The sequence below is a fragment of the Podarcis erhardii genome (genome assembly GCF_964252035.2).
Source record: "Podarcis erhardii genome assembly, chromosome: 2".
NCBI classification, from domain to species: Eukaryota; Metazoa; Chordata; class Lepidosauria; order Squamata; family Lacertidae; genus Podarcis; species Podarcis erhardii.
In genome coordinates this window covers 4,450,893-4,475,198 of record NC_138498.1, presented here as the reverse complement: position 1 = coordinate 4,475,198, position 24,306 = coordinate 4,450,893, and the positions used below count along the sequence as shown (strand labels likewise).

Genomic DNA, 24,306 nt, shown 5'->3' with positions numbered 1-24,306 from the left:
CCTGAGCAAGTATAGCTTCAGTATGTGACAAAGAGCAAGGAAACAGGGAATTCTCTTTTAAAATGGAAAGAGAAAGAGGGAATGGGAAAACAAAGCAAAAAAAGAGAAGCCTTTATTCTTGGATGCACTGACCTCCATCCCTTCTGTCCCTACCTGCAGGTGTCCATCACTAACGCTACACTGTGCTGAAGATGTCTAACAGCAACACAACACAGGAGACACTGGAGATAATGAAAGAATTGGAAAAGAAAGTGGTTGAGGAATCTGTGAACAAAAACAAATTTGTATCCAGGTCATCAAGCAAAGAGGAAGTTGAGAAGGATGGGGAGGAGAGTAGTACACGGCAAGAATCACAGGTAACTGGAGGAAGATCTTTCATGCATACCCACAGACCCATCAAAGCCCAATGCTAACTGGCAGTAGATCTTGCTAACTGGCAGTAGATCTTGGACTCCCTATTGCAGTATATCAGGCAGAGGTCCTTTTTGGCCCTTTTGTGAAGTCCACTTAATTAGGGGTTCCAGCAGTTCTGGACTTCCGCAGTACCGTATTCTACCACGAAATTACTCATTAATCTCAGCATGGTGCGAACCTGGTACTGTTAGAGAAAGAGCCATGGTGATCCGTGGTAAGGTTCTTGTCATGCTGCCATATACAGTGGTACCTCGAGTTACAAATGCCTCAGGTTACAAACTCTGCTAACCTGGAAGAGTTACCTTGAGTTGAGAACTTTGCCCCAGGATGAGAACGGAAATTGTGTGCCGGCGGCGCAGCGGCAGCAAAAGGCCCCATTAGTGAAAGCACGCCTCTAGTTAAGAACAGTTTCAGGTTAAGAACGGACCTCCAGAATGAATTAAGTTCATAACTAGAGGTACCACTGTACTTTGCTGGATCATTTTAGGAAATCTTTTCCAGGCCAGTGTTGCTGCTGCTGCTGCTGCTGCTGCTGCTATTATTATTATTAGTTTTGTATACTGCCCTCCATCCAAAGATCACAGGGCGGTTCACAACATAAAAATACAAAATGGGAACACAAAAGACATAATAAAAACAAGAACAAAACATTAACCCCACTCACACAAACATATGTAAAAGGACACAGAACGTTAATCGGCCCAAGGCCTGCTTTGAGAGAATCATTATTATCCAGCACCTAAAGAAATGTAATGAAAGTGCCAGGCGAGCCACCCTGAGGAGAACATGCCACCAATGGGGAACCACCACAGAAAAGGCCCGTTCTCATGTTGCTGCCCTCCAAACCTATTGTGGAGGAGGCACATGAAGAAAGACCTCAGATGATAATTGCAGGGTCTGGGTCAGTTCGTATGAAGAGAGGTGATTCTTGTTTCTTTTTTCCCTACCCCATCGCATAAATGAGTTCTATGGACTTCTTACAGTACAATCCACCCAGAAGTAAGTCACATTGAGTTCAGTGAGACTTACTCCCAGATAACTGTGTGTAGAATTGCTGATTTAGTGTGGTCACGATGGCTTCATCTCTTCAGTATTAAAAAAAGAGTGGGACATGGACCCAGGAAGATGTTCAAGCCACTTTATATTGCAAACACACAAATCCTGCTCCAAAGAAACACAGAAGGCATAGCAATTAACAGGCAAATACCTGCTCCAAGGGTTGTGGCAGTCTAAGGTTAAGCAGTGAAAAGAGAGAACTGAGGGGATGAGCAAAAGAGATATGGACAAATGCAATTTTATACACCTAGACATCACTTTGGAGAGAAGTGTGAAATCTGGCAAAAACTTCACAGAAAAAGATGAGCTTTGAGATGTATTTGTAGGCCCCAAGCCCAAGAGACTCAGTGGCTTAGACCACAGCGCCACCCGCATCCCTTGTAGGAGAGAGAAAGGACACCATGATTTTAACAGACCTCAATTGTAGGCGTCCTTTTAAATCCATGACATTGGATGGTTAAACTGGACTTGACCACACAATGTTTCTCTTGCATTTTATTTCCTTATTTTATCTCTACATGGTTATGGCAGTTTCCTGGTTTTGGTCCTTTGCAAAATGTATGCAGAATTGACCTGTTTGCATTAGATTCTTGCAAGATAATATATGGCATGGACTTCTGCTAGCACAGTGGGACTCCCCCTCAGCCCTGTGCCTGCCCAGATTGCCTAGGAGGGTGTATCAGGAGAACCCCCAGAAAAATGTGTGGGGAGAGGAGAGAACATTGTTTCCAGCAAGCTGAAATGCTTGTGTTGATGGAACAGTTCCCCTACTGTTACATTTAATTCCTCCCAATGTGTTGTGATTCCCCCCTTCCTAATCTTACATCTCATAGAATGCGCAACGGGAGTGATTTTTCCACCATTGTTCCTCCTCTCCTTTTTGTTGTTGTTGCAGAGGCGGACCTCCAATCATGGGCATGCTAGAAAAAGAGCCAAGGTAAGATACTGTTGATTCCTTTTTACCAGCAAGAACTTACATGACTCTGATCTTTCTGCAGTCATTATTGGCATTGTATATATAATCTTTATTGTGATCCAACAGCCCATAACATGGATTCATAATAAAATACAGATTAATACAGACAACCCCCCAGGGAAGGGAGACCAAAGTGTTATTTGTTTAGTCATGGGTTTGTTGATCTTTGATTTGTATGACTACTGAAAAAAACTTTACCATGGCTGCTGTGATATCATTGGACTTGTTGTCCAGAAGATATTTGGTATAGTAGGCTTCAGATTGACTCGGCCAGTTTGCCAATAGTGGTTTAATCAATATTTCCCTAGCTTGATCATATTGTCCGCAATGCAATAAAATATGCCTCATAAAGTCAACGTCCTGAGAGCATAAACAGATCCTATTTTGATGAGGGATGCCTCTCAGTCTACCATTTAGCACTTCTGATGGGAATACATTTAATCTGGCTTTGGTGAAAAGACACCGATACGTTGATACAGACAAATTTCTAAGATATGCAGGTGTCTGAAAATTGAACCCATAGTGAATTCCTACTGCTAATGGGCCACAGTTAACATGAGATTGAGATTGGAGATCACTATGTGATGTGTCCCAGAGCCTTTGCCTCAGAGATTCAAGGGCGGTATCATAGCCCAGATGGTACAGGAGAGAAGGTGGCATACCAATCAAAGTGGCTTTTCTAACCATAATATTCATCCATGAGCTGGTAAACTCCTCATTGTTTACGTATGGAAGTTACCCCTTCCCTAGGCCAAAGACTGAGATCTTGTGCCAGTATCTCAGGGCTTTAGTTGATAGAGGACATTCACCTGTTTCTAAACATAGTATTACATTTGGAACACAATTTGGAACTTGTAGGAGGGACCGGAGAAGCTTTGCCTAGAAGCCTTCGAACCTGGTGAATGAGCCATTGAACCAGACGTTTGAGGCGTAGAGGAGTTGAGAGACAGATTTTGCATTAAATACCTTAATGGCTGGTGGAACATAATGGCCTCCCCTTGTATAAAAGAATCAAAGTATAGCCAGTTTGGTTACCTCCACCTTTTGATAGGCGGTCTGATGTCGGCATTGAGTCCCAGAATCTCTCATTACTATCAGTGCTCCAGATATGACTCTTCTTGCTCCTTTATCCCAAATCTTCTTGCTTTTCACTGTTCATCGCTTGTGCTTAATGGTTAACCAGTTAAGGCCTCAGCATGGCAAAGAGGTTGCCCTTTACTCCTAGGTTTCATTGTGATTTTTAATAGCAGCTGAACATGTCCTCTGAATCACAATACATGCTGCAGGGGGTAAGGGGCTACAGGCACTGCTCTCATTGACTGCCTCACAGCTATGAAATTGCCTCCTTTTGGAAACTCAGTGAAACCTGTGTATCTTGTGGAAGCCATGCACAATATTTAGCCTAGAAAAGAGGAGACAGAGATATGATAGCCACCTTCAAATATATAAAGGGCTGTCACATGGAAGATGGCATAAGCTTGTTTTCTCCTGCTCAGGAGGGTAGGACTCAAGGCAGTATTTTCAAGTTACAAGAAAGGAGATTCCGATTAAACACCAGGGAGAACTTTCTAACAGTAAGAGGAGTTAGACTGTGCAATGGACTCCCTTGGAAGGTGGTGGGCTCTCCTGCATTAGAGGTTTTAAAGCAGAGGTCGGGTGGCCATCTGTCATGGACGCTTTAGTTGAAATTCCGGCATTTCAGGGGGTTGGGCTAGATGACCCTTGGGGTCCATCTGAGCTCTGCATTTCTATGGAAAACTATTATCTCTGGTCTGGCTTTAAGTGTCCAGACCTGGTCATCTCATTGAGGTGACAAACCTGTGTCTTGAATTGTACAACTTCTACACTGCTTAATACAAAACATTTCCCTGCACATAGAGAGGTAAAATGTTAAGGAGAAGGGAGGTACTAGAATCCTTTATTTTCTATGGAGCAGCATTTGCTCACAATTGCAGTCCAAAAACAGCAAAGCCCAGGTGGTGGTTTATTGCTTTACTAAGACCTAGTATTAGTTCAGAGTTTGTGTTTATAGTTTTTGTAATTTGTATCTGTCCCAAATCTTTTGAGATTAAACTGCTATGGCGCTGTACTTTTTCTTCCATTTGATTCTCTTATGCCCTTGTCATATGCACCTTTAACTTTCCTTTATTATATTGGAGATAATATCTTAACTATGGTTCCCAGACCATATTTCACCATGACTACTTCTGTTCAAGTAAAATACTTTTGTGTTGCTCCATTCACACTCTCTTACTTGCAGGACCATTCACCAAACAGTCTGAGGCAGACATTTATTTTAAGCATTTTCTTTAAATGCTACTATAGTAGATCACCCAGAATAACTACGTTTGTCAAGAAGGCAGCAGTTTAATGACAGGCTTTCAATTAAGGCAGGAAGAAGTTAGTCATTCCTTTTTGTCACTTACCATCAGTGGTTTAACAGTCTGCAGATTATTTAATGGGTTGGTTAGCTTCAGAGAAGCCCTATCAGTGTATATGACCTTCAAGTCACTGTGTTAGCAGAGGCTAAGTACCTCCACAGGCGGCAGACTTGAATCTCTATGAAGCATGTTAAGGGAGAGAAAATGACTATGCACTTGTTATCTTCTGCTTGACTGCTTTGCCATGTGTTACTACTGGACAAAACGTAATTGCGTTTCTCATTAGTATAGAGCTAACTTAATTAGCATTAGTTGAACAGCAGCTCATTCATATATTGAAAGGGAATTCTAGCTGCCTGTGTCTTACTACAGATTCCCCCCTAATTTTGCAGTCAAATTCAAAGCTGAAGCTAGTCAGGAGCCTGGCTGTATGTGAAGAGTCTTCTAGCCCCTTTGTGGATGGGACATTGGATACCCAGGTAAGCCTAGTTGTAGTCACATCACTTTTCCAGCCACGGGAGAGACTGCTTTCAGTGATGATTTTTCTTAATAGTTCTGATCAAGGTTGAAAGCTTACCTGTAGGAAAGTTTCAAGCCTTTAAAAGAAGAATGACAGTCCTGGTTAAATTGTATATTTGTTATCTGGCTGCAATAAGCCCACAACTTGTGCATGTTTAACTTGTGCACATTCAGCTTTATGTGCATGGCAAATAATAATAAATAAATAAAAATAAAAAGGGAGCAGGGTTCTGGGAAAAATGACTTTGGCAATCCCCCCAATGGCTTTTGACTACACTCAATTTTGACTTTAGGCACAGTCTCCGGAACACAAACCCAGCGTAAGTTGCAGGCTTACTGTATGCTAGTGTGTGTGCTTTCATAGCAAACCTCTGTTCCGATTTACTGTCTCCCAAGTCTAAAAAGCATGCCTTCCTATATGAGCTCCTATTGAAACATAGCATATTTGAGCCATCAGATCAAAACCATAAAAAGTCAAATTCAGAGAAGATTTCAGGGTGTATTAAATAAGCTTTTCTTCTTCTTCTAGTGATACCAAACTATACCTATGATCAGATCGCTGTAGGGGATTTTAACCTCAAAGCCATAAGATAGCAGCAAACCACACCCATAGCATGCATTTATACGGCAGAGCCCCACCGAGTTCAGATTGTATATAGTGTGCTGCAATCTAAGAACAGGAGCAAACAAGGTGACAGAGACAGCTGTGGTTAGAATCTCAGACTAGTGATTGGGAGACCAGTGTTCCAACCACCCCCCTCCCCCAGCCATGAAGCTCACTAGTTAAGCTTGGGCCAGTTGCTGCCTCTCAGCCCAACCTACCTCACAGGGGATTAAATGGGGAGGGAGGGAGCCATTTACACCGCCCTGTCTGTGTTCCTTGGAGAAAAAGGTGGGGTATAAGTGCAACAAATGAGCAACAAAAATATAGCTACCACAAGGGCTTGCAAGAATAGTACAGATTAGTGAAGTGAGCCATGCCACATGAAGTGAGCCATGCCACATTGTAGGCAGGAAGGCAAAAATCCACAGGGTTCCTTACTGACCTGCCGAAAATCCCGCACTTCCTGAATATATAATTACTCATCAGTTACCTACAATCTAATGCATTCTATTTTGGGGGGTAATGTCATGTTTGGAGAGGAGAGGGGATGCAGATGGACTAAAAGGACATCTTATCCACTGCAATCAACCTTTTAACTTAAGAACAGGTTCATAGCATAAAAATCATAACTCCACATAAATCACACGAGCAAGCATGTAGCCACATGTTGCACAGGGAGGCAAAAATCACCCAGGGTGACTAGCCGGTTGCTGGAAACCACAAGAAGGGAGAGGGCCCTTGTACTCAGATCCTGCTTGCTGATTTCCCACAGGCAACTATTCAGCCACTGTGAGAACAGGATGCTGGACTAGATGGGCCATTGGCCTAATCCAGCAAGCTCTTCTTATATTCTTAGCCATTCTACCCAGAAGCAAAATTTCTTATTGGAATCAAATTGGTCATCATACCATATTTCCAGCTTTTGTTGGTTGCAAAACATCAGCTCTGAGGCCTTCAAAGTGTGGATTTCTTCCTGTTGCTAGGATATCATACAGTTGCACGTCAGCTGCCCCTCAGACAAGGAAGATGACAAGTCTGCAAAAGATGGCCCTGAAAAAGAAGAAAAAGAGAAAAATAAGGAGAAGGCACCCAAGAAAATGCTATCTAGAGGTAAGACAGTCTCAGTTCTGGAATGAACTTGGTTTCTGCGGGCAAAGATGAGCAGTAGTTTCTGTTTCCCTATTTACCAGAGGTCTGGGACTTTCTTTTCAGTTTGTGCATTCAAGCTGACCACATAACAAGGCGAAAGGAGTATTACAATATTATATGTCAACCTCTGTCTTGTCTGTCTGTCTGTTGTCTGTCTGCCTGCCTGCCTGCCTGCCTGCCTGCCTAATAAGGGCATCTGCCACAACTTTCCAGGAATGGATTTCCAGTCTATATCACAAAGATGAGGAACCTGTGGCACTCCAGCTGTTCTTGGATTCCCATTCCTATCAGCCTCAGCCTGCAGGGCAAATAGAGAGGGATGGATGATAGCAGAAGTCTAGGAACACCTGGAGAGCCAAAGTTTTCCCATCCCCACTGATTCACATTTGCATGTGTCCACCAGTAAGTTTATTCCATTCCATTCCATGTTCATGTTAATCTACAATAAAAAAAATCTGCAGAAAATTGCATTTAAGTACATATTTCAACAATTATTTTAAACATAACTTTGAAAGTACACATCTTTATACAGTGGTACCTCGGGTTACAGACGCTTCAGGTTACAGATGCTTCAGGTTACAGACTCTGCAAACCAGAAATAGTACCTCAGGTTAAGAACTTTGCTTCAGGATGAGAACAGAAATAGAGTTGCAGTGGTGCGGCAGCAGCGGTAGGCCCCATTAGCTAAAGTGGTGTCTCAGGTTAAGAACAGTTTCAGGTTAAGAACGGACCTCTGGAACGAGTTCAGTTCTTAACCCGAGGTACCACTGTACATACATGCGTTACAATGCAATGCAATGGTTGACTCAGTCCACATCAATTCATATTAGAATTTGCAAAGATCAAATGTCCTTGGTCTCCTTAGCACTCTGAATTTTTTTGCTGACATGGGCACAGGTAGACCACTAATGAAAATCTTGAGAAAACAGTCATTACACAAGCCTTTAATTAATTACTTTTTCCTTTCTGGTCCACATTCTGTTCCACAAAGCAGTGCTTGTTGTAAATTTAAGAAGTTCTCCTTACGAGATTTGTGCAAAGCCAGTAATCTTGTCAGGTACAATAATTTAGCATATGATTGTTCAGGCAGTTGGTGATAGAACAAGCAGCTAAAGGGTGGGTAAGAAATCAATATATTTGAAGGTTCTGGGGTGGTAACTTTGCCCTCAAATATGGCCTGTTGCTCTTTCAAAGTGCTAGAGTTATGTCCTACAAATGGTCTTTCCACCATTGACTCCAAAGGAAGCCATGGCTGTGGTGATGGCAGAGGCAGCCGTTAACTTGGTCCTTCCAACACTGTCAGAACCCCTTTTATATTCTGGCTTGTTTTGACTCCATGGATATTCTCCCTGTGAGCATGGCATTTCTTGAGTATGTTGCTGTTTCCTTTGTTATAGATTCCAGCCAGGAATACACAGACTCCACTGGAATAGATTTGCATGAATTTTTAGTGAGTACACTGAAGAAAAACCCAAGGTAGGTTCCTCTGTGGTTATGTGGCAGATTTGCAAGTGGGAATAAGGAGGTGTTCCTGCAAGCTTGCATGGTTAAGGAGAAAGGATGGGAGAGGGAACAGAAAGTATCAGCAACTGTTGGAATCTATGGTGGTGGTGGTGGTGGCGGCAGCTGCATAGTGGAGGTAGGCAAGCACCTATCAATGGGCTCTTTAACTCATGAGATGTGGGAAGTTTAAGAGCACCTCTAGAATGCACTCTGTCCAGCCTTGCTAGCCACAAAGGCACATGTGATAGGATGTTAGTACCTTACTTTCCAGCATCTTGAGCATAAAGTGGCCATGGTGAGGCCTTGGAATAAGTGGACTATTCAGTGGTTTTGGGGTCCAGACCCTGTCTCAGCATGTGACATTCTTAGGCAGCACCTCATTAGGGTCCACTAAGGATGTCTTCCCTGGGGTTTCCTTTAAAATTAATTTTCTCTCAGTGCTCTGACCTGCCTGACCACTGGTTCTAGCCATGAGTAAGAGATTAAAGAGGGTCCAAGCTCAGAGAATGAGAAAGTATCCAGTGGGCTCTCTGGGCTGGAGATGGGGAACCTTAGTCCCCTCGCCCCGACATCTCTGAACTTCAACTCCCGTCACCCCTGACTATTGGCTATACTGTTGCAAGGGCTGAGGTGTGCTGGAGTCCAGCTAGAAGGCCACAGGTTCCTCATCCCTGGTCTAGTCTCCGTCGTATTCTTCTTCTTCCTATTACTACTTATTTATTACATCACCTTTATCTGCTGAGGATCTCAAAGTGGTGTCCATTGTTCTCCTCCGCATTACATCCTCACAAAAACCTTGTGAAGTAGGTTAGGCTAAGAGATGCAGACTGGCCCAGTGAGCTTCATGGCTAAGTTAGGATGTGAATCCTGCTCTCCCAGTGCTAGTCCAACACTCTTAACCATTACACCACACTGGCTCTAACCCCTGTGGAATTATTTTTAAACAAATATTTAATACTTAGCCCTGTTGTTATATGTATAGAGACTATAGTGGTCTCCCATCCAATATCCACTTTGCTTCAATAACTATGCAGTATTCACTGGACCTCTTGGAGTATCCTAGCAAGATTAGAATAATTCTAGCATTGCAGACTAACAAAACAGATGCATTCATATACTGTGCATAAGAACAGAAAGAGAAAAAAATGTGGAATGAGTTAGTCAGGAAGGAATCTTAACAGCTCTAAAAACCACCTATAAATAGCTTCCAAATACTTCTCTGTAAAGTGCCTCCTGCCATCTCACTAATAAACAATGTCAAAACGGAATGCCAGTCATTGCCTATGTTCTGATGTACTGTTTCTGTTCAGTAATACAAGCACAATGAGAGCCCATGGGATATTGTGCTTCTAGAAGCGTAATCACTGCACCAAAGTGAATCCACCTGAACAGGATTGGTCTACTTTTAACTTGCTACATCTGTTCTGCATCTGCCAATGCAGGTTGGGTAGTGATATCTTCAATGCTCAATTACATTGAACTTTTTGATTAATATTGGAGTGGAGGAGGATATTAATCTTCAGATTTTTCAGAGACAATTGTATAGCCATTTGTGCTCTGAATGATTTTTCCTCTCCTTTTCTCCCTGCTCTCTCTCCCATCCTCCAAGGGACAGAATGATGCTGCTAAAATTGGAACAGGAGATTCTGGAATTTATTAACGATAACAAGTAAGTAATGTACTGGTCTGTAAGACAGAGTGACTTAAAGACTGATTTGTTTGAGAATGTTCACTAATTAAGCTGCTGATTTCAAACAATCCTTAGAAATGTATACAGTATTTATCTGACACATGAAGGCTGCCTTTATATAGAGTCTGTCTAGCCCTGTGCATTCTTCCTTAAATGACTGTGACTACCCCCAGAGCAGGGGTAATCAATGTGGTGCCCTCCAGACCTTGTGGACTCCAACTCACACCCTCCCTGATTGAAATCCTATCATCCCTCCCATCCTATACTGTCTGAGGCTGATGGGAATCATATTGCAACAATTTCTTGAGCATACCTTGTTGGCTATCTCTGCTCTAAGGCGGGGGTGGCTAATCTGTGTTCCTTGAGATGTTGCTAAACTACAGCGCCTCAGTCATTGTGGACAGTGGTCATGGGTGGTGGGAATTGTAGTCCCACAGCAGCTAATGTGCCACAGGTTAGTCACTCCTTCTCTGGGGCATTGGATTAGAACTGTACAATATGAAGAATGTGCAGCTGCCCTATGTTTCCCTTTCTTCACCTCTTTCCCAGTTACTGTTATTAAGTTTGATTGAATGGTGATATCACATGGAGTTTCCTTGCTCTCTCTCACTTGTGAGATGTGTCTCAAAATGTCATGCATTGAAATTCACAGAACATTTCTGGAGATGAGAGAAGGAGGAAGTGCTGGGCTGCAACTTTAACAACCATAGACATGATGATGATGATGATGATAAAGTGTGTTGCGGGTGCATGTGCTCAACCTGTTGTATTCTTCAATTTTCTTCAGTGAATGGGAGGGTATGAATGGGGCTTGTAAGCGCATTCAGGCGTTGAGTGGGTTGGAACATTGGGGGTGAGGCCAGTACATGGATGCATATGTCTTCATGCATTCTATGAATGCCTGAACCAGGACTCGGGTGTTATCTGTATCATCTTGTTCTGCCTTCAGTTAGAAGTCCTTCTCTAGTATTCTCTAAATGGGAATTCCAGGGTTTGAAACTCTCTCCATGTCTACCAAAAGCACATTTTTTGCCAGTGAGCTTTTTCCAGATGAACATGAGCTTCAGTCACAAATAGAGACATCTCTGAGTCATGCTTCTCTACCCATAACAAGCTTGCTCATGTTCAGTGAGGAAGAAATGCAAGATTGCTGGTGTAGGGTTGCATAGAGTTGTAGAGTTGGAAGGGAGCCCAAGGGCCATCTACTCCAACCCCCTGCAATACAGGAATCTTAGCTAAGCATGACAGGTGGCCATCCAACCTCTGCTTAAAAACCTCCAAGGAAGGAAAGTCCATCACCTCCCGGCAGAGACCGTTCCACTGTCAAACAGCTCTTACTGACAGAAAGTTCTTCCTGATGTTTAGTTGGAATCTCCTTTCTTGTAACTTGAATCCATTGGTTTGTGCCATACTCTGCAGAGCAGGAGAAAAGAAACTTGCTCCATCTTCCATATGGCAGCCCTTATGATATTTGAAGATGGCTATCCTATCTCCCCTGAGTCTCCTCTTTTCCAGGCAAAACATACCCAGCTCCTTCAAGTGCTTCTCGTAAGGCTTGGTTTCCAGACTCTTGATCATCTTGGTTGCCCTCCTCTGTACATGTTCCAGCTTTTCAACATCCATCTTAAATTGTGGCACCCAGAAGTGGACAAGGCTTCCCTATCCTGCCGCTTATTTCTATGCTGATATACACAGTGGGAGATCAGCATCATGCTTAATAACACCCACTTCATATTTGCAGAAACATTTGAAGCCTTGGATCAGAAATATAGGAAATATATGTTGAACCCATACACTTAGATATTATTCAGTGCATGAGCATCAGGTTACTCATGGGACTGGGGCCTATAGCTCACTGGAAGAGCAGAAGATCTCAGGTTTAGTCCCAAGCATCTCCATGAAAAAGGATCTTGGAAAGGGAAGGGATACTGAGGTAGACCTCTGCCTGCCTGAAACTTTGGAGAGTTGCTGCTTGTCTAAATAGACAATTATTGGAAAAGATGGTCACCAGTGCTCTAAGCTCCAGTGGCTTTATGTTATGGGGTTCCAATTGCATATCATGTGCAGGAGTCGAACATCTGTAATGCTCTTGAACTTTGGAGCCTAGGTGACCCAAAGGCCTTGAATATCCTATAACTTAACATTGCTAGGAAAACCAAAATAAATTTTAAGGTGAAGGAATCATTTTGCAGTAGTTTTTTTTCTGAATGAAAGTTTGTAATCTTGATTCCTCTTCTGAAAGTGTAGGTCATACTGGTGGTTGCGTATTCAACAGGAGGCCCTGGTTTCTGGTCCTGGTAAACAGGGTGGTCCAGGACCCATGGTGTCTCACTCTACAGAGGGACCTTCTGAAACAAGTCCCATTATTTTGTATTTGACCAGAGCTGTTATGTCTGACAGGTTGGAAGCTGTTCAGCTCCGGCTGCTGGACCTGCCTTTTTCTGGCAAGGTCCTGCTTACTTTTCTAGCTTTGGGCGCCATTCCACTAATAGGGTGTATTCTACTATGTGGATAGTTTTTCTTTTGTAGGGTCCAGATATGGGAGTTAATCCTCTGTCAGTGGAGGTTTCAGACTTCCTTGGTTTCTTACAGTCAGATCTGGATAAAGGACTTAGTGCCTTAAGAAGGAGTTTTCTGCTCTTATAAGCATTCTGTCCAATTTAGGGGGCTATCCTCTATCTGCTCACATTTTGGCTAAACCTTTCATGAAAGGGGTTGCACTGTTGGCTCCCAGGATAGTTCATAGATTTCCTACATGGGATCTTAATTGGGTCCTAACAGGGTTAATTGGCTCCATTTAAGCCTATGGATTCTTCTAACTTAAGGTTGCTTACCTTTAAGACAGTTTTCTTTGTTTCCACTACTTCGCTGAGATGGATTTCCAAGTTGGGTGCTCTTTCCTCTGACCCCCAACTTTGTTTCTTTCATCTGGATAAGGTAGTTCTCAAACCTGACCCGGGATTTATCCCTAAAATGAATTCCCTTTTTCATATATCACAGGAAATGGTTTTGCTTTCCTTCTGTCCTAATCCCTCTTGCCCAGAGGAGCGTATTTGGCATTCATTGGGTGTGCATAAGGCCCCGAAGCTTTATTTAGATCAGTCGGCTCCATTCCACAAGTCTAGAGGGTTTCCTTTGATGGTACATTGTAGGGTAGTAAAGTCTCCAACTCTCCATCGGACCATTTTTCATGTTTATCAAACAATTGGCAAATACCCCCCTTTAGGGATTATTGCTCATTTCTTGCTTGGGGCAGCAGTCTCAGTGGCGTGTAGCAAATGTTTGTAGGGCTGCTACATGGGCCTCTCTCCATACTTTCATTAAGTGTTCCAAAATTCTTCTGATGCAGTCTTTGGTTGCAAGGTGCTGCAGAGAGTAATTCCACAGGGATCTGGAGGTAGAGGAAGCCCTCTCAAACTTTGGGATTCTGCTCTGGTATATCCCTATCAGGAATGTCATCCCCATACACCTGGTAAAAACGGAAAAATTTCTTACGTGAATTTCAGTTTACAGATGGGGACGACAACATTCCACCCTCCTCTATCTTCCTTTGGTTCAATGCATTACAGCATGGGTAGGCAAACTAAGGCCCAGCGGCCGGATCCGGCCCAGTTGCCTTCTAAATCCTGCCTGCGGATGGTCCGGGAATTAGCGTGTTTTTACATGAGTAGAATGTGCCCTTTTATTTAAAATGCATATCTGGGTTATTTGTGGGGCAAAGGAATTCGTTGATCTTTTTTCTTCAAAATATAGTCCGCCCCCCCCCCCCAAGGTCTGAGGGACAGTGACCAGCCCCCTGCTGAAAAAGTTTACTGACCCCTGCATTACAGCATTTGTCGCCTGTAGTGGCGGTGGTTGTTCTTTGCTAGATTGATATGGGGAAGAATTTATGGGGCATTACCTTTGGCATTGCTGCCTAACCTAAGGTTATCAGACGTCCCTGTTTTCCGGGGACAGTCCTCGGATTTACAAATCAATCCCCATACAAAATCCATTGAAGCTGAAAAGTGTCTGTGAATTCATTGGAAAAAATCTGGTAACCTTAGCCTAACCACATGCTTTGTGTATGAGTGTCCTTCCTTTCTAGGTCTGTGCCCCATTTATTTGGCTGGTGTACAGGCACCCGTTTAAGGGTTGAGGTGTTTTTCTGTTGTGCTACTTGGTCTGGAGAGATGGGATGACTCCTCCCCTCTGGAGAGGATGTTGCAAGTTGAAGACCCTGCCTGTCTTCAGTAGGGGGAGTCATCTCTATCAGGAATGTTGTCCCCCTAATCTGTAAACTGAAGTTCACGGTAATAAAAAATTCTGTTTTCTACTGTGGGACCAACCAACAACAGATATTTCCAAATCTCTCAAATCTTAGGGAGTTCGAGATGAGGGCACCCTCACTATGGAAACAAGTAAGTTTCCATAGCTCTTTCTCTGGGCAATCTTGAATATCTTCAGCAGGGGTGTTAGAGCAAGATTGGCAAAGGTCTCTGACTCCCCATTAACAATATAAGTACAGTGGTACCTTGGGTTACAGACGCTTCAGGTTACAGACTCCGCTAACCCAAATTTGCTTCAGGATGAGAACAGAAATCGCGCGGCGGCAGCGGGAGGCCCCACTAGCTAAAGTCTTCAGGTTAAGAACAGTTTCAGGTTAAGAACGGACCTCCAGAACGAATTAAGTACTTAACCCGAGGTACCACTGTAACTCACATCTTATATGAAGGGTCAATTATGGGGGTCAACATGTAAAAGCAGAAATGCCAGGAGTCCTGTGCCCTTTTAAAATGTGGGGAGGGGTTATTGGGTTGTTGTTTTTATTTTGATTATATACTTTGTGGTTTATATTTTGATTTTGTTCTGTGAACCACCCTGAGACCTCCGGGTATAGGACAGTATTTAAATTCAGTAAATGATAACAACAACAACAACAACAACTGCCCATATGCAAGATAGAGGGCTGCTTGCTTGGCTTTGGAAAGGAGACAAGGGCTTATTTTACTTAACATGATCACAACTTTGAGTGTGTAGGTGGTGAAAATAAATAATCAGAGAGAAGAAACCCAATCTCCATTTATTTCCCACCCCACCAATGCACAACTGTAATCTTGGGCTTCCCCAGCTTTGGGAAGGTGGCACGAGAGCTCTGGCAGAGTCCCAGAGCCCCCTTGCCACCTTCCCAAAGCCTGGTAAGTGCTTGCCAGGCTTTGGGAAACAGGCAGGAGGGTTCCGTCCCAAAGCCCGGCACCTCGCTCTAACGCTGCCAGACCTCACTGCCTTTCTAAAGCCAGGGAAGCTTTGCGCGGGGAATAAATAAATAAATGGAGAGTGGGTTTCCTTCTCTCCCCATTTATCGCTTTATTTTTCCTGCACAAAGCTGCAATCATGTACATAAAATAAGCATAGGATGTGAGTTACCTGTAGCAACAATAAAAAGTTCCCCCACCTACATTAGGTTGCTGAAAAAGAATTCTTGGATAGGAGGATGGACTGATTTTTGGTGTGGATTTTTGTGCGAAAGCTCTTATCATCTAGATTAGGGAACTGATTACAAACTCCGGGACTGAGCCTGTGTTCAGAGGCATCCTCTTTTTTAACTCTTGGCATATGTCTGCTTGACCTAGTCATTACTTTGCCTTTGGCTCTGGTTGGTAGATCCCAGGGTTCTAGTAGAAAACAAAATAGATCCCGCAAGTCTGAGGTCTGCCCACTCTTGTTGCAGATGTTCAAGATTGTCCAGAAAAAGATTTAGGAGTGCCAGTTAGCAGTCTATGAAAAAACCAGTTTGTGATCTGTTAAATTCTTATTGTTATACTCTGGTCACAGTGAACTTGCACAGTTCTGGGGTCTCCTAGTGGTTGAATCTTAGGTTCTGAATTGCAATAATCAAATGTTCCAATGAAAACATGTGTCTTGGGTGGGATTCAACTAGATTGTTGGGTGTGCAGAGTGGGGTCCGCCCACACGCTTGGCCATTCCTCCCCAACTCCTGTGTCCCTCCCTGCACCTCCTAAATCTGCTTTATAGGATGGGGGAGGACCCAGAACAAGTTAATGGAAATGTGGAAAAGTCTAATTGAACGCCCACTTCGCACTATGTTGAATTCAGTCCTTGGCATTGTTGCGGAAGACAGTATTCCAATAAAGAGGTTCCTTAGGTGCTTCTGTTTTTATACTGTGCCCCTTACATAGCAGTGCCAGCAGTGAAGTACTCTTTTTTAAAAATTACAAGTCATGCTCAGTTGCAGGTAACCCGAGAGTCAGTGGGCTTTCATGTTCCCTTGCTTTCATTTCAGTGAGACTAGGTCACCTTGCCCTAGGCTCTAGTTTAAGATAATGCTTGCTTAAATTTAAGAGAGTGTCTTATTTTCTCTTCTCTTCTTCCCCTCCCCTCTCCATCCCCATTTGAACTTGGCTGCTGTCAGCAATCAATTCAAGAAGTTTCCCCAAATGACCTCATACCACAGAATGCTTCTACACCGGGTTGCTGCCTATTTTGGCATGGACCACAACGTAGACCAAACTGGGAAAGCCGTCATTATCAACAAGACCAGTAACACAAGAATGTAAGGCAAGAATGGGTTTAAGCCAGTTAGTGGATGGGAGGGAGGGAGATAAAATTAGTAAAATTAATACTTATAATTTATATATCTCTTTTGGGTGTTCAGAGCTCTTCCCATATGATCTCAGTAATGTTTACAGCATTTGTGTATGTCAGGATAGTATTATTATTTCCACAATTCCTCTGTTAGGATTAGTATGTGAAAAAATCGCTTGCTCAAGGTTTCCTGTTGAGTTGCTTTCAGATGTGAGATTTGAATCGGCGGCTTCCCGGTTGCAGCTTAGTCTCTACTGCACTTGCCTTTGCTATTTTTTTTTGTATCCTGCTCCTTGTTTGTGAAGGGCAATGATCTCTTCTCTTACCTTTTTGGACCATTCTCTTGACTTAGGCATATTTCTAACACGCAGCTAAATTTGATACTCAGCAAAGCCCTAGCCAGTCCAGGTATTTCATGTCTTCCAGCTCAAGCACACCTGGTGCAACTAATGAAGCCCTTGATTAATTGCATCAGGTATGCTTGAGACAACACCTGGTGTATTTGTGCTCTTGTGAATAGTGAGACTGGAGAAGCCTGTATAAGTTGTAATTTCAGCTGAATTTGGGGAAACCACTTGAAGCATGCGTTGTTTTGAAGTATTTCAATTGCTTTTGTTTGTTTTGCTCATTGCAAACAGCTGAAAGTCTGTAAATTTTGATAATGAACCCAATTTGCAATGGGTGTTGAATACTTTCGATTGCAACTGTATGCCTTTTTTAGTCCTTTCATTTCCTGTCTGGTTGATAGGGATGATGAATGCATTCCTCTGATACCCATAGCTGTCAACTTTTCCCTTTTATTGCGAGGAAGCCTATTCGGAATAAGGGAATTTCCCTTAAAAAAAAAAGAAAAAGGTGCCAGCTGTGCTGATACAGCATTCAGTCTCCTTAGTTTTTCACCACCCTTCCTCATGAAAGCTCGTTTGGCTCTTCATTGCAGCCCTGAACAAAGGTTCTCTGACCACATCAAAGATGAGAAGAGCTCCGAGTTTCCGCAGAGGTTTATCCTCAAACGAGATGACGCCAGCATTGATCGAGATGATAATCAGGTGAGAGAGGTGCATCTCACACTCCTTAAGTCTTTGTGTGATGCAAATGCCAAGGGCTCTCTTGGGGCTTATGTGCACAAACATAGCAGTTGTTCTGCACTAGGTCTCCAGTTCTCTCTATAGAGCCCTCAAACAAAGGGGGGAAACAAATTTGCTGAGGTGTCCTATCGTTGCATACAGATCAGTGCACCATACGGGAACTATGGGAAATTCAACAGCTTACAGAACTGTGTAAAAAACTGCTTTCTAAGTCCTTGGGGACTTAGAAGAAGTTGGATTTGAGGTGGGTAGCCTGCTGGTTGGTAGTTGTTGCTGATTTGCTGAGGAAGGGCACTGTAGCAAAACGATGTAGTAAGTAAAATTTTCATTGCACAGGAGTATAGGAAAATACCTCACACCATCTAGTCCAGTATGATCCATTTAATCTTATCTGTTCTGCTCTGACTGGCAGCAGCACTCTTCCTTACCACTTGTTACTTGGTCCTTTTAACTAGAGATGACAAGACTGACACTGGGACCTTTTGCATACAAAGCACATACTCTGCCACTGAGTTTTTCTACAGACATGCAAGAGAGCCTGATAGCTGCCTTGTTGTTTTGCCACATTTTAAAGTCATTGCCATGGTAAAACCATAGGCCAGGATGAGGGAAGACACATAACAAATCAGCAAGGTGTGATGGTCAGCACACAGAATTGAAACTGGGAGTTTTCTAGTGTTGTTTCAAATTCAGCCTCAACAATTGGCCTTGTGCAGGCCTTTATCCATGTAAAGTACCCTTAACAGAAAGCCAACAAATGAATAGGTCTACAGGCTTTAACTGGTTTAACTGAATTTACCAAAACTTCACTTGATTAAGTCATTGGTAAGGACCAATCTTCACTGCTGGGGCTAAGAGTTAAGAGCAACTTTGGTTTTTCAAGGTTTATTTTTGTACAGGTATGCTATCCGAATAGTGAATGGAGAAGTAAATAATATTTTAACATTGGCCTTTCCTCCTAACAAAGAGGGGTAACTTTTAATGTAAATGGGGAGGCGACAGATGTCACGATGGAAGCAGTGCAGTTTGCATTATCACCTTTTTGTGTAGGTGTGCCTACCTGTGGTGTGGACGGCATGTTTCAGAACAGTGGGAATTGATTGATGTTGGCTGATTGTGATACTCGGAAGCAAAATAATTCCCATTTGTACTTTTCAGCAGCAGTGACATCTTACACAGAATTTCCTAAGTTAACTCACTCAGCTCTCTGGAAGTGATGCTCTTAGTTCAAAAGGAAGAGTTGTGCCAAATGAAATGTGCCTCTGGAATGCACAATTTAGGTAGCAAATCTGTGCACCATAGCATTGTGTCAATGTGATCCCCCCACATGCTTATAGTGTTCATAATTCAATTCTTCACTGCATACTTTTCCTTGCTGCTGTGGTGAATGTATACCAAGGTCTTAACTAAGGTAAATTCTGTTTGTCAATCTAGATCAGAATCCCACTGCAAGATGGACGGAGGAGTAAATCCATAGAAGAGCGAGAGGAGGAGTATCAAAGGGTTAGAGAACGCATATTTGCACGAGAGGTGAGCATGAATACCATTTTAAAAAATCCTACTCCTACATGATCTTCTATTCTAGTTCTCTAGCTTCATGCCTATTTAGCTTCATCAGTGTTGTAGCATTGAGTATCCACAAACAATTCACGGGCTCATAGAAATATATACTTAATGAAGCTGTCTTTTTCATTAGGTTTCTCTCATGCATTTCCATGAGTTCTAATCTGATTTTAAACAGTTTATCCTTTTCCTATCCAGTCACCAAGAAAAGGTTCTACAGTCCAGCAATGTCAACATTTGCCTTCAATCAGGGCTGTGGATATCATTGCTGCTGTATGCAGAAGTTGTCAAACATTCTGTTTATTCATTTTAAAATCTTCTTGTGTTGATTTACTATCAGTACTTAATGGATTTATAGGAATTTGGTGCTTTTAAATGCTGAGCAGTTAGGCATACCAACCATGTTGGGCAAGGAGGTTGAAATTCATTTTGAACGGTCCATACTGAATTAACATTACTTAACTAAGTGATTAACAAAAGGGGGTGGGATTTAGATGCACCCTCTGCTGGATGACCAACATGGATCCAAAATGAATGTACGTAATCAAAGGAAGCTGTTTTATAATGATATTTTAAACCTCAGAAATACAAGTTAGTTGCTCTAGCTTAAAAATAATAAGACACAATTTTCCCCCACTCTTGTATAAAGTCTATTGTTTTACTACACCCTTAGACCTCAGATGGTCAACCAAAGCAGGCAAACTCCAATGTAACTCCACAGTAACTGGGCCATTGGGAGCCAAAGGGGCCCCAGTCTTCTGCTAACACCATCAGACCAAAAAAATCAATAGCATCAGGGAAGTGAGGACAAGCAGGGAGAGCAAGGGGAGAGCAAAAATTAAGGGGGCTGAACTGTCAAGATGGTTAACCTTTTGGTTGTAAACTGCTTGTTCCTTATTTTTAGGGAGAAACAAATATCTCATTTTTAATAGTAATTGGGTGTTTTTAACTATATAAGTTCTACGTGTGTGTCTTGAGCTGCACGTATAAATCAAACTACAGATCTCCCTAGGTCAGTGAGCATACTTACATTTCAGTTGGAGACTAGCTATTGGGGTGGGGGGTGGGGTGGGGAGCAGGAAGCAAAGGGGTAGGGGAAATATCCAACATTTTAATGTCCAGTACTTTATAACCCAACACGTTTTGGATCCCTCAGGGAATTCCAAAATGCAGAAGCTTAATCTTTTGTTTTGCTGTCTCCCCTTTTACTAGAAAGTAGAGACAGCATAACAAAAGACTGAGCTTCTGCATTTTGAAATTCCCTGAATTATTATGAAGCAAGCCAACTTAGACCTATGGTGGAATTGATGTCATCCAATAAGAGCATCCAATTGTCAACATGGGATATAGCAATTGATAATGTTCCTATAAGGGCATTAGAATTAATGAAAAATAAGCTTTGATCAATGAGTTGGTTTACCATCATTTTGAATATGGGAAAATTTGGTCAAAAGTTTTATCCCCAGGACCCACCTATAATTCTGATACAACATAATCCTTTATTTCAAAATAAAAACAGATCATATAATGGAAAGAAAACCATTTATAATACTTTAAAGATTATTATAGTAAGGGGCAACCTCTTACAGTAAGAGAGATGCAAATAGGGTTAGAAAATAATAAAATTTCATGGATGTTAGGATATTGTTTAAGATAATTTATTACAAATAAAGAAATAAAAAATGATGTCACAAGCAAACAGAATATAAATAGATAGTAATAAGAGATAGTATAATGACTAAGAGATTAATTTCCCTTTTATACAGAACCCTTATTGAGAACCAATTTTGCCCTCAGCAAAATCTAAAAAGTTAGTGGGAACTAAATTGGGATATACATTGAGGATAAATGGAAAAATTTATAGACAAAAAACACCATATAAAGCAGTGTCAGCAACTACTATGGCACTTTCACTCAAAATTGTGCATGAATGGTATTTAAATTATGCTGAAGAGGATGCCAAGTTACAGGTACATACTTAACAACAACAACAACAACAACAACAACAACAACAACAACAACAACTGTATTATTTATATCCTGCCCATCTGGCTAGGTTTCCCCAGCCACTCTGGGCAGCTTACAGCACATATAAAAACATAGTAAAATGTTTAAAACATTACAAACTTCCCAATACAGGGCTGCATTCAGATGTCTTCTAAAAGTTGTGTAGTTCTTTATCTTCTTAACAATGGGAGAGTGTTCCACAGGGAGGGCGCCACTACCGAGAAGGCTCTCTGCCTGGTTCCCTGTAACTTCACTTTTCGCCATGAGGGAACCGCCAGAAGACCCCGCCAGAAGAAACATACTGGTAGCCAGTGAAGATCCTTTAGGACCGGTGTTACATGGTCCAGGCGGCTGCTCCCAGTCGCCCGTCTATCTGCCACATTCTGTATTAGTTATAATTTCTGAGTCACCTTCAAAGATAGCCTATGTAGAGCGCATTGCAGTAGTCCAAGCGGGAGATAACCAGAGCATGCCCCACTGTGGTGAGACAGTCTGTAGGCAAGTAGGGTCTCAGCTGCCGTACCAGATGGAGCTGGTCGACAGCTAACCTGGACACAGAATTGACCTGTGCCTCCATGGACAGCTGTGAATCCAAAATGACTCCCAGGCTGCAAATCTGGTCCTTCAAGGACACAGTTACCCCATTCAGGACCAGGGAGTCCTCCACCTCCACCTCCCCCGTCCCCCAAAACAGTACTTCTGCCTTGTCAACTTCAGTCTGTTAGCCGCCATCCATCCTCCAACTGCCTCTAGACACTCACACAAGACATTCGCTGCCTTCACTGGTTCTGATTTAAAAGAGAGGTAGAGTTGGGTATTATCCGCATACTGGTGAACACCCAGCGAAAAACCCTTGATGATCTATCCCAGAAGCTTCATATAGATCAGGGATGAAAGCGGGATGGGGAGCATCTGGCTTCGCCACCTCGCTCTGTCCTTCATTTGTGCACGATTGCAAAAACTGAAGACAGAGCTATAGCTGCTGGGCTTACTACTTGGTTAGGGATTTTTTTGCTCGTCCACCCCCCACAACCGGCAGAACCATTGTGTTCCCCCCTTAAGAAAGCTCAACAACTTCCCCCCCCCCATGGGTAGATCACTGCTAGTTTTTTTTTCCTGGGAGTAGATTGCAGTCTCTCGGGAGTTTGACGTCCCTGATATAGATGTTGAAAAGCATGAGGGAGAGGACGGAGCCCTGAAGCACCCCACAAGTGAGAGCCATGGGGTCTAAACACTCATCTCCCAAAACCATTTTCTGTACACAGCCCAGGAGGAGGGGGTGGAACCACTGCTTAACAGTGCCCCCACCCAGCTCCGAACTACTCTAGATGGTTCAGAAGGATACCATGGTCAATAGTATCAAAAGCCGCTGAGAGATTCAGCAGAACTAGAAAACTGTGGTGGAAATATCCACAAATGTCCACAAATAGAACTATTTTGGAAGAAAGTTTTTAAAGAGATACCTCAGATTACAGCTCAGACAATCCCATTAACTTCGTCTTTAGCCTTACTTAACTTACATACTTCAGATAAAAACCAATCAAGAAGTAAGGAATTAATTACACATTTATGAACAGTTGCTAGAACAGTAACAGACAGAACTTGGAAAACCTTGCAATTAATGAATATTGGCAAACAGCCAAAATGGAAATGTTGTTGCAAAAATTGAAGATGGCAAGGATATAGGAAAAAAATGAGATAATTTTTACACTGTGTGGTATGATTCTATGATTTTATTAAATATGCAAATGAAACGACACATGGATGAGAAATACCTGCAACATATATTACAATATAGTGTAAGCTGGCGCTAATTAGCTCACTCCTATTATTCTATGTTTTCCAAGCTGATTGGTTGAAGAATTAATTGAACTGATTTACTGTAATCACTGTAAAACAATATATGTAGTGACCCATTTTTTCAGCAATGTCATACTTTATGATTTATGTCTGTACAATTTTGTAACAGAAAAAAGGTTTAAAAAAAAGAAATTTCTGATGAAGGACCTGATAGATCCAAAACATATTGGATTATAAATTATTGGATATAAAATAATTTATTCTACCCCTTTGCTTTAGCTTCCTGCTCCCCTCCCCCTTTGCATGGGGTTTCCCTCTTTTATTGCACTTAGTTGCAATTATAGGAATATTTTAGCAGGGGATCTTGAACTCCTTTCTTTTTGAGTGCCTAGATGCCCCTTGATTTCAGCTTGCCAGGACAAATATCTTATGAGAGCTGTTCTTTTTGTTTCCATTTCAAATTGTGTGGCTCTGTCTGCTGGTAGTCTGGCCAGAACGGATTCCTGAACGACAGCAGGTTAGTACAACTCATGCATGCATGCTTCCTTCCATCTTCAGGCTTTCTTAAGGGAGAGAGGATCTTAAACTCCATAACAATGCTTTTCTTTGATGTTAACCAACAGACTCTCCAAAGAAGGCTTTTCTTCTAGCTCTCACAAAAGGCGGCAGATCTTTAGGTACCTCTGTGTGATTTCTTGCATACATTTGTCTTGCAGAGCAAATTCGCACCATGCATGGCTGCTTGTGGAGTCCTTCAAATTGTCTCATCTTTTGTAACATCACTTTGTGTCCAACCTCTCCTACACACATGCAAACACAGATAAAACTAAAACACTGGTGTATTCAAAAGATTGCTGGTGTCCAAGCACATATACTTAAGAAGTAAGTTCCACTTATTTCATTGTAGCTCACTTTCAAGTAAGTGAGCTTAGAACTGCAGTTTTATGGAGGCTAGGCATGGGGACTGGATG

General features: G+C 42.4%; 1 protein-coding gene across 10 annotated transcripts in view; it reads left to right on the top strand.

Annotated features, from left to right (window-relative positions):
- Window positions 1–24,306, top strand: part of R3HDM2 (R3H domain containing 2) — a gene marked incomplete at its 3' end in the record, with an annotated part of 127,067 nt that overhangs the window by 64,811 nt on the left and 37,950 nt on the right. For 5 of the 10 annotated variants that reach the window (XM_081851700.1, XM_081851699.1, XM_081851696.1 and 2 more), the window contains exons 2-12: window positions 160–356; window positions 2,366–2,407; window positions 5,220–5,306; window positions 6,934–7,060; window positions 8,497–8,575; window positions 10,212–10,271; window positions 16,705–16,845; window positions 17,818–17,926; window positions 19,400–19,495; window positions 23,821–23,852; window positions 23,959–24,012. In XM_081851700.1, the coding sequence (XP_081707826.1) occupies window positions 192–356; window positions 2,366–2,407; window positions 5,220–5,306; window positions 6,934–7,060; window positions 8,497–8,575; window positions 10,212–10,271; window positions 16,705–16,845; window positions 17,818–17,926; window positions 19,400–19,495; window positions 23,821–23,852; window positions 23,959–24,012 (992 nt within the window). In that variant the 5' untranslated portion in view covers window positions 160–191. The remainder of the gene's footprint in view (window positions 1–159; window positions 357–2,365; window positions 2,408–5,219; window positions 5,307–6,933; window positions 7,061–8,496; window positions 8,576–10,211; window positions 10,272–16,704; window positions 16,846–17,817; window positions 17,927–19,399; window positions 19,496–23,820; window positions 23,853–23,958; window positions 24,013–24,306) is intronic. The other 5 variants (XM_081851701.1, XM_081851698.1, XM_081851697.1 and 2 more) reach the window with 1 other exon arrangement.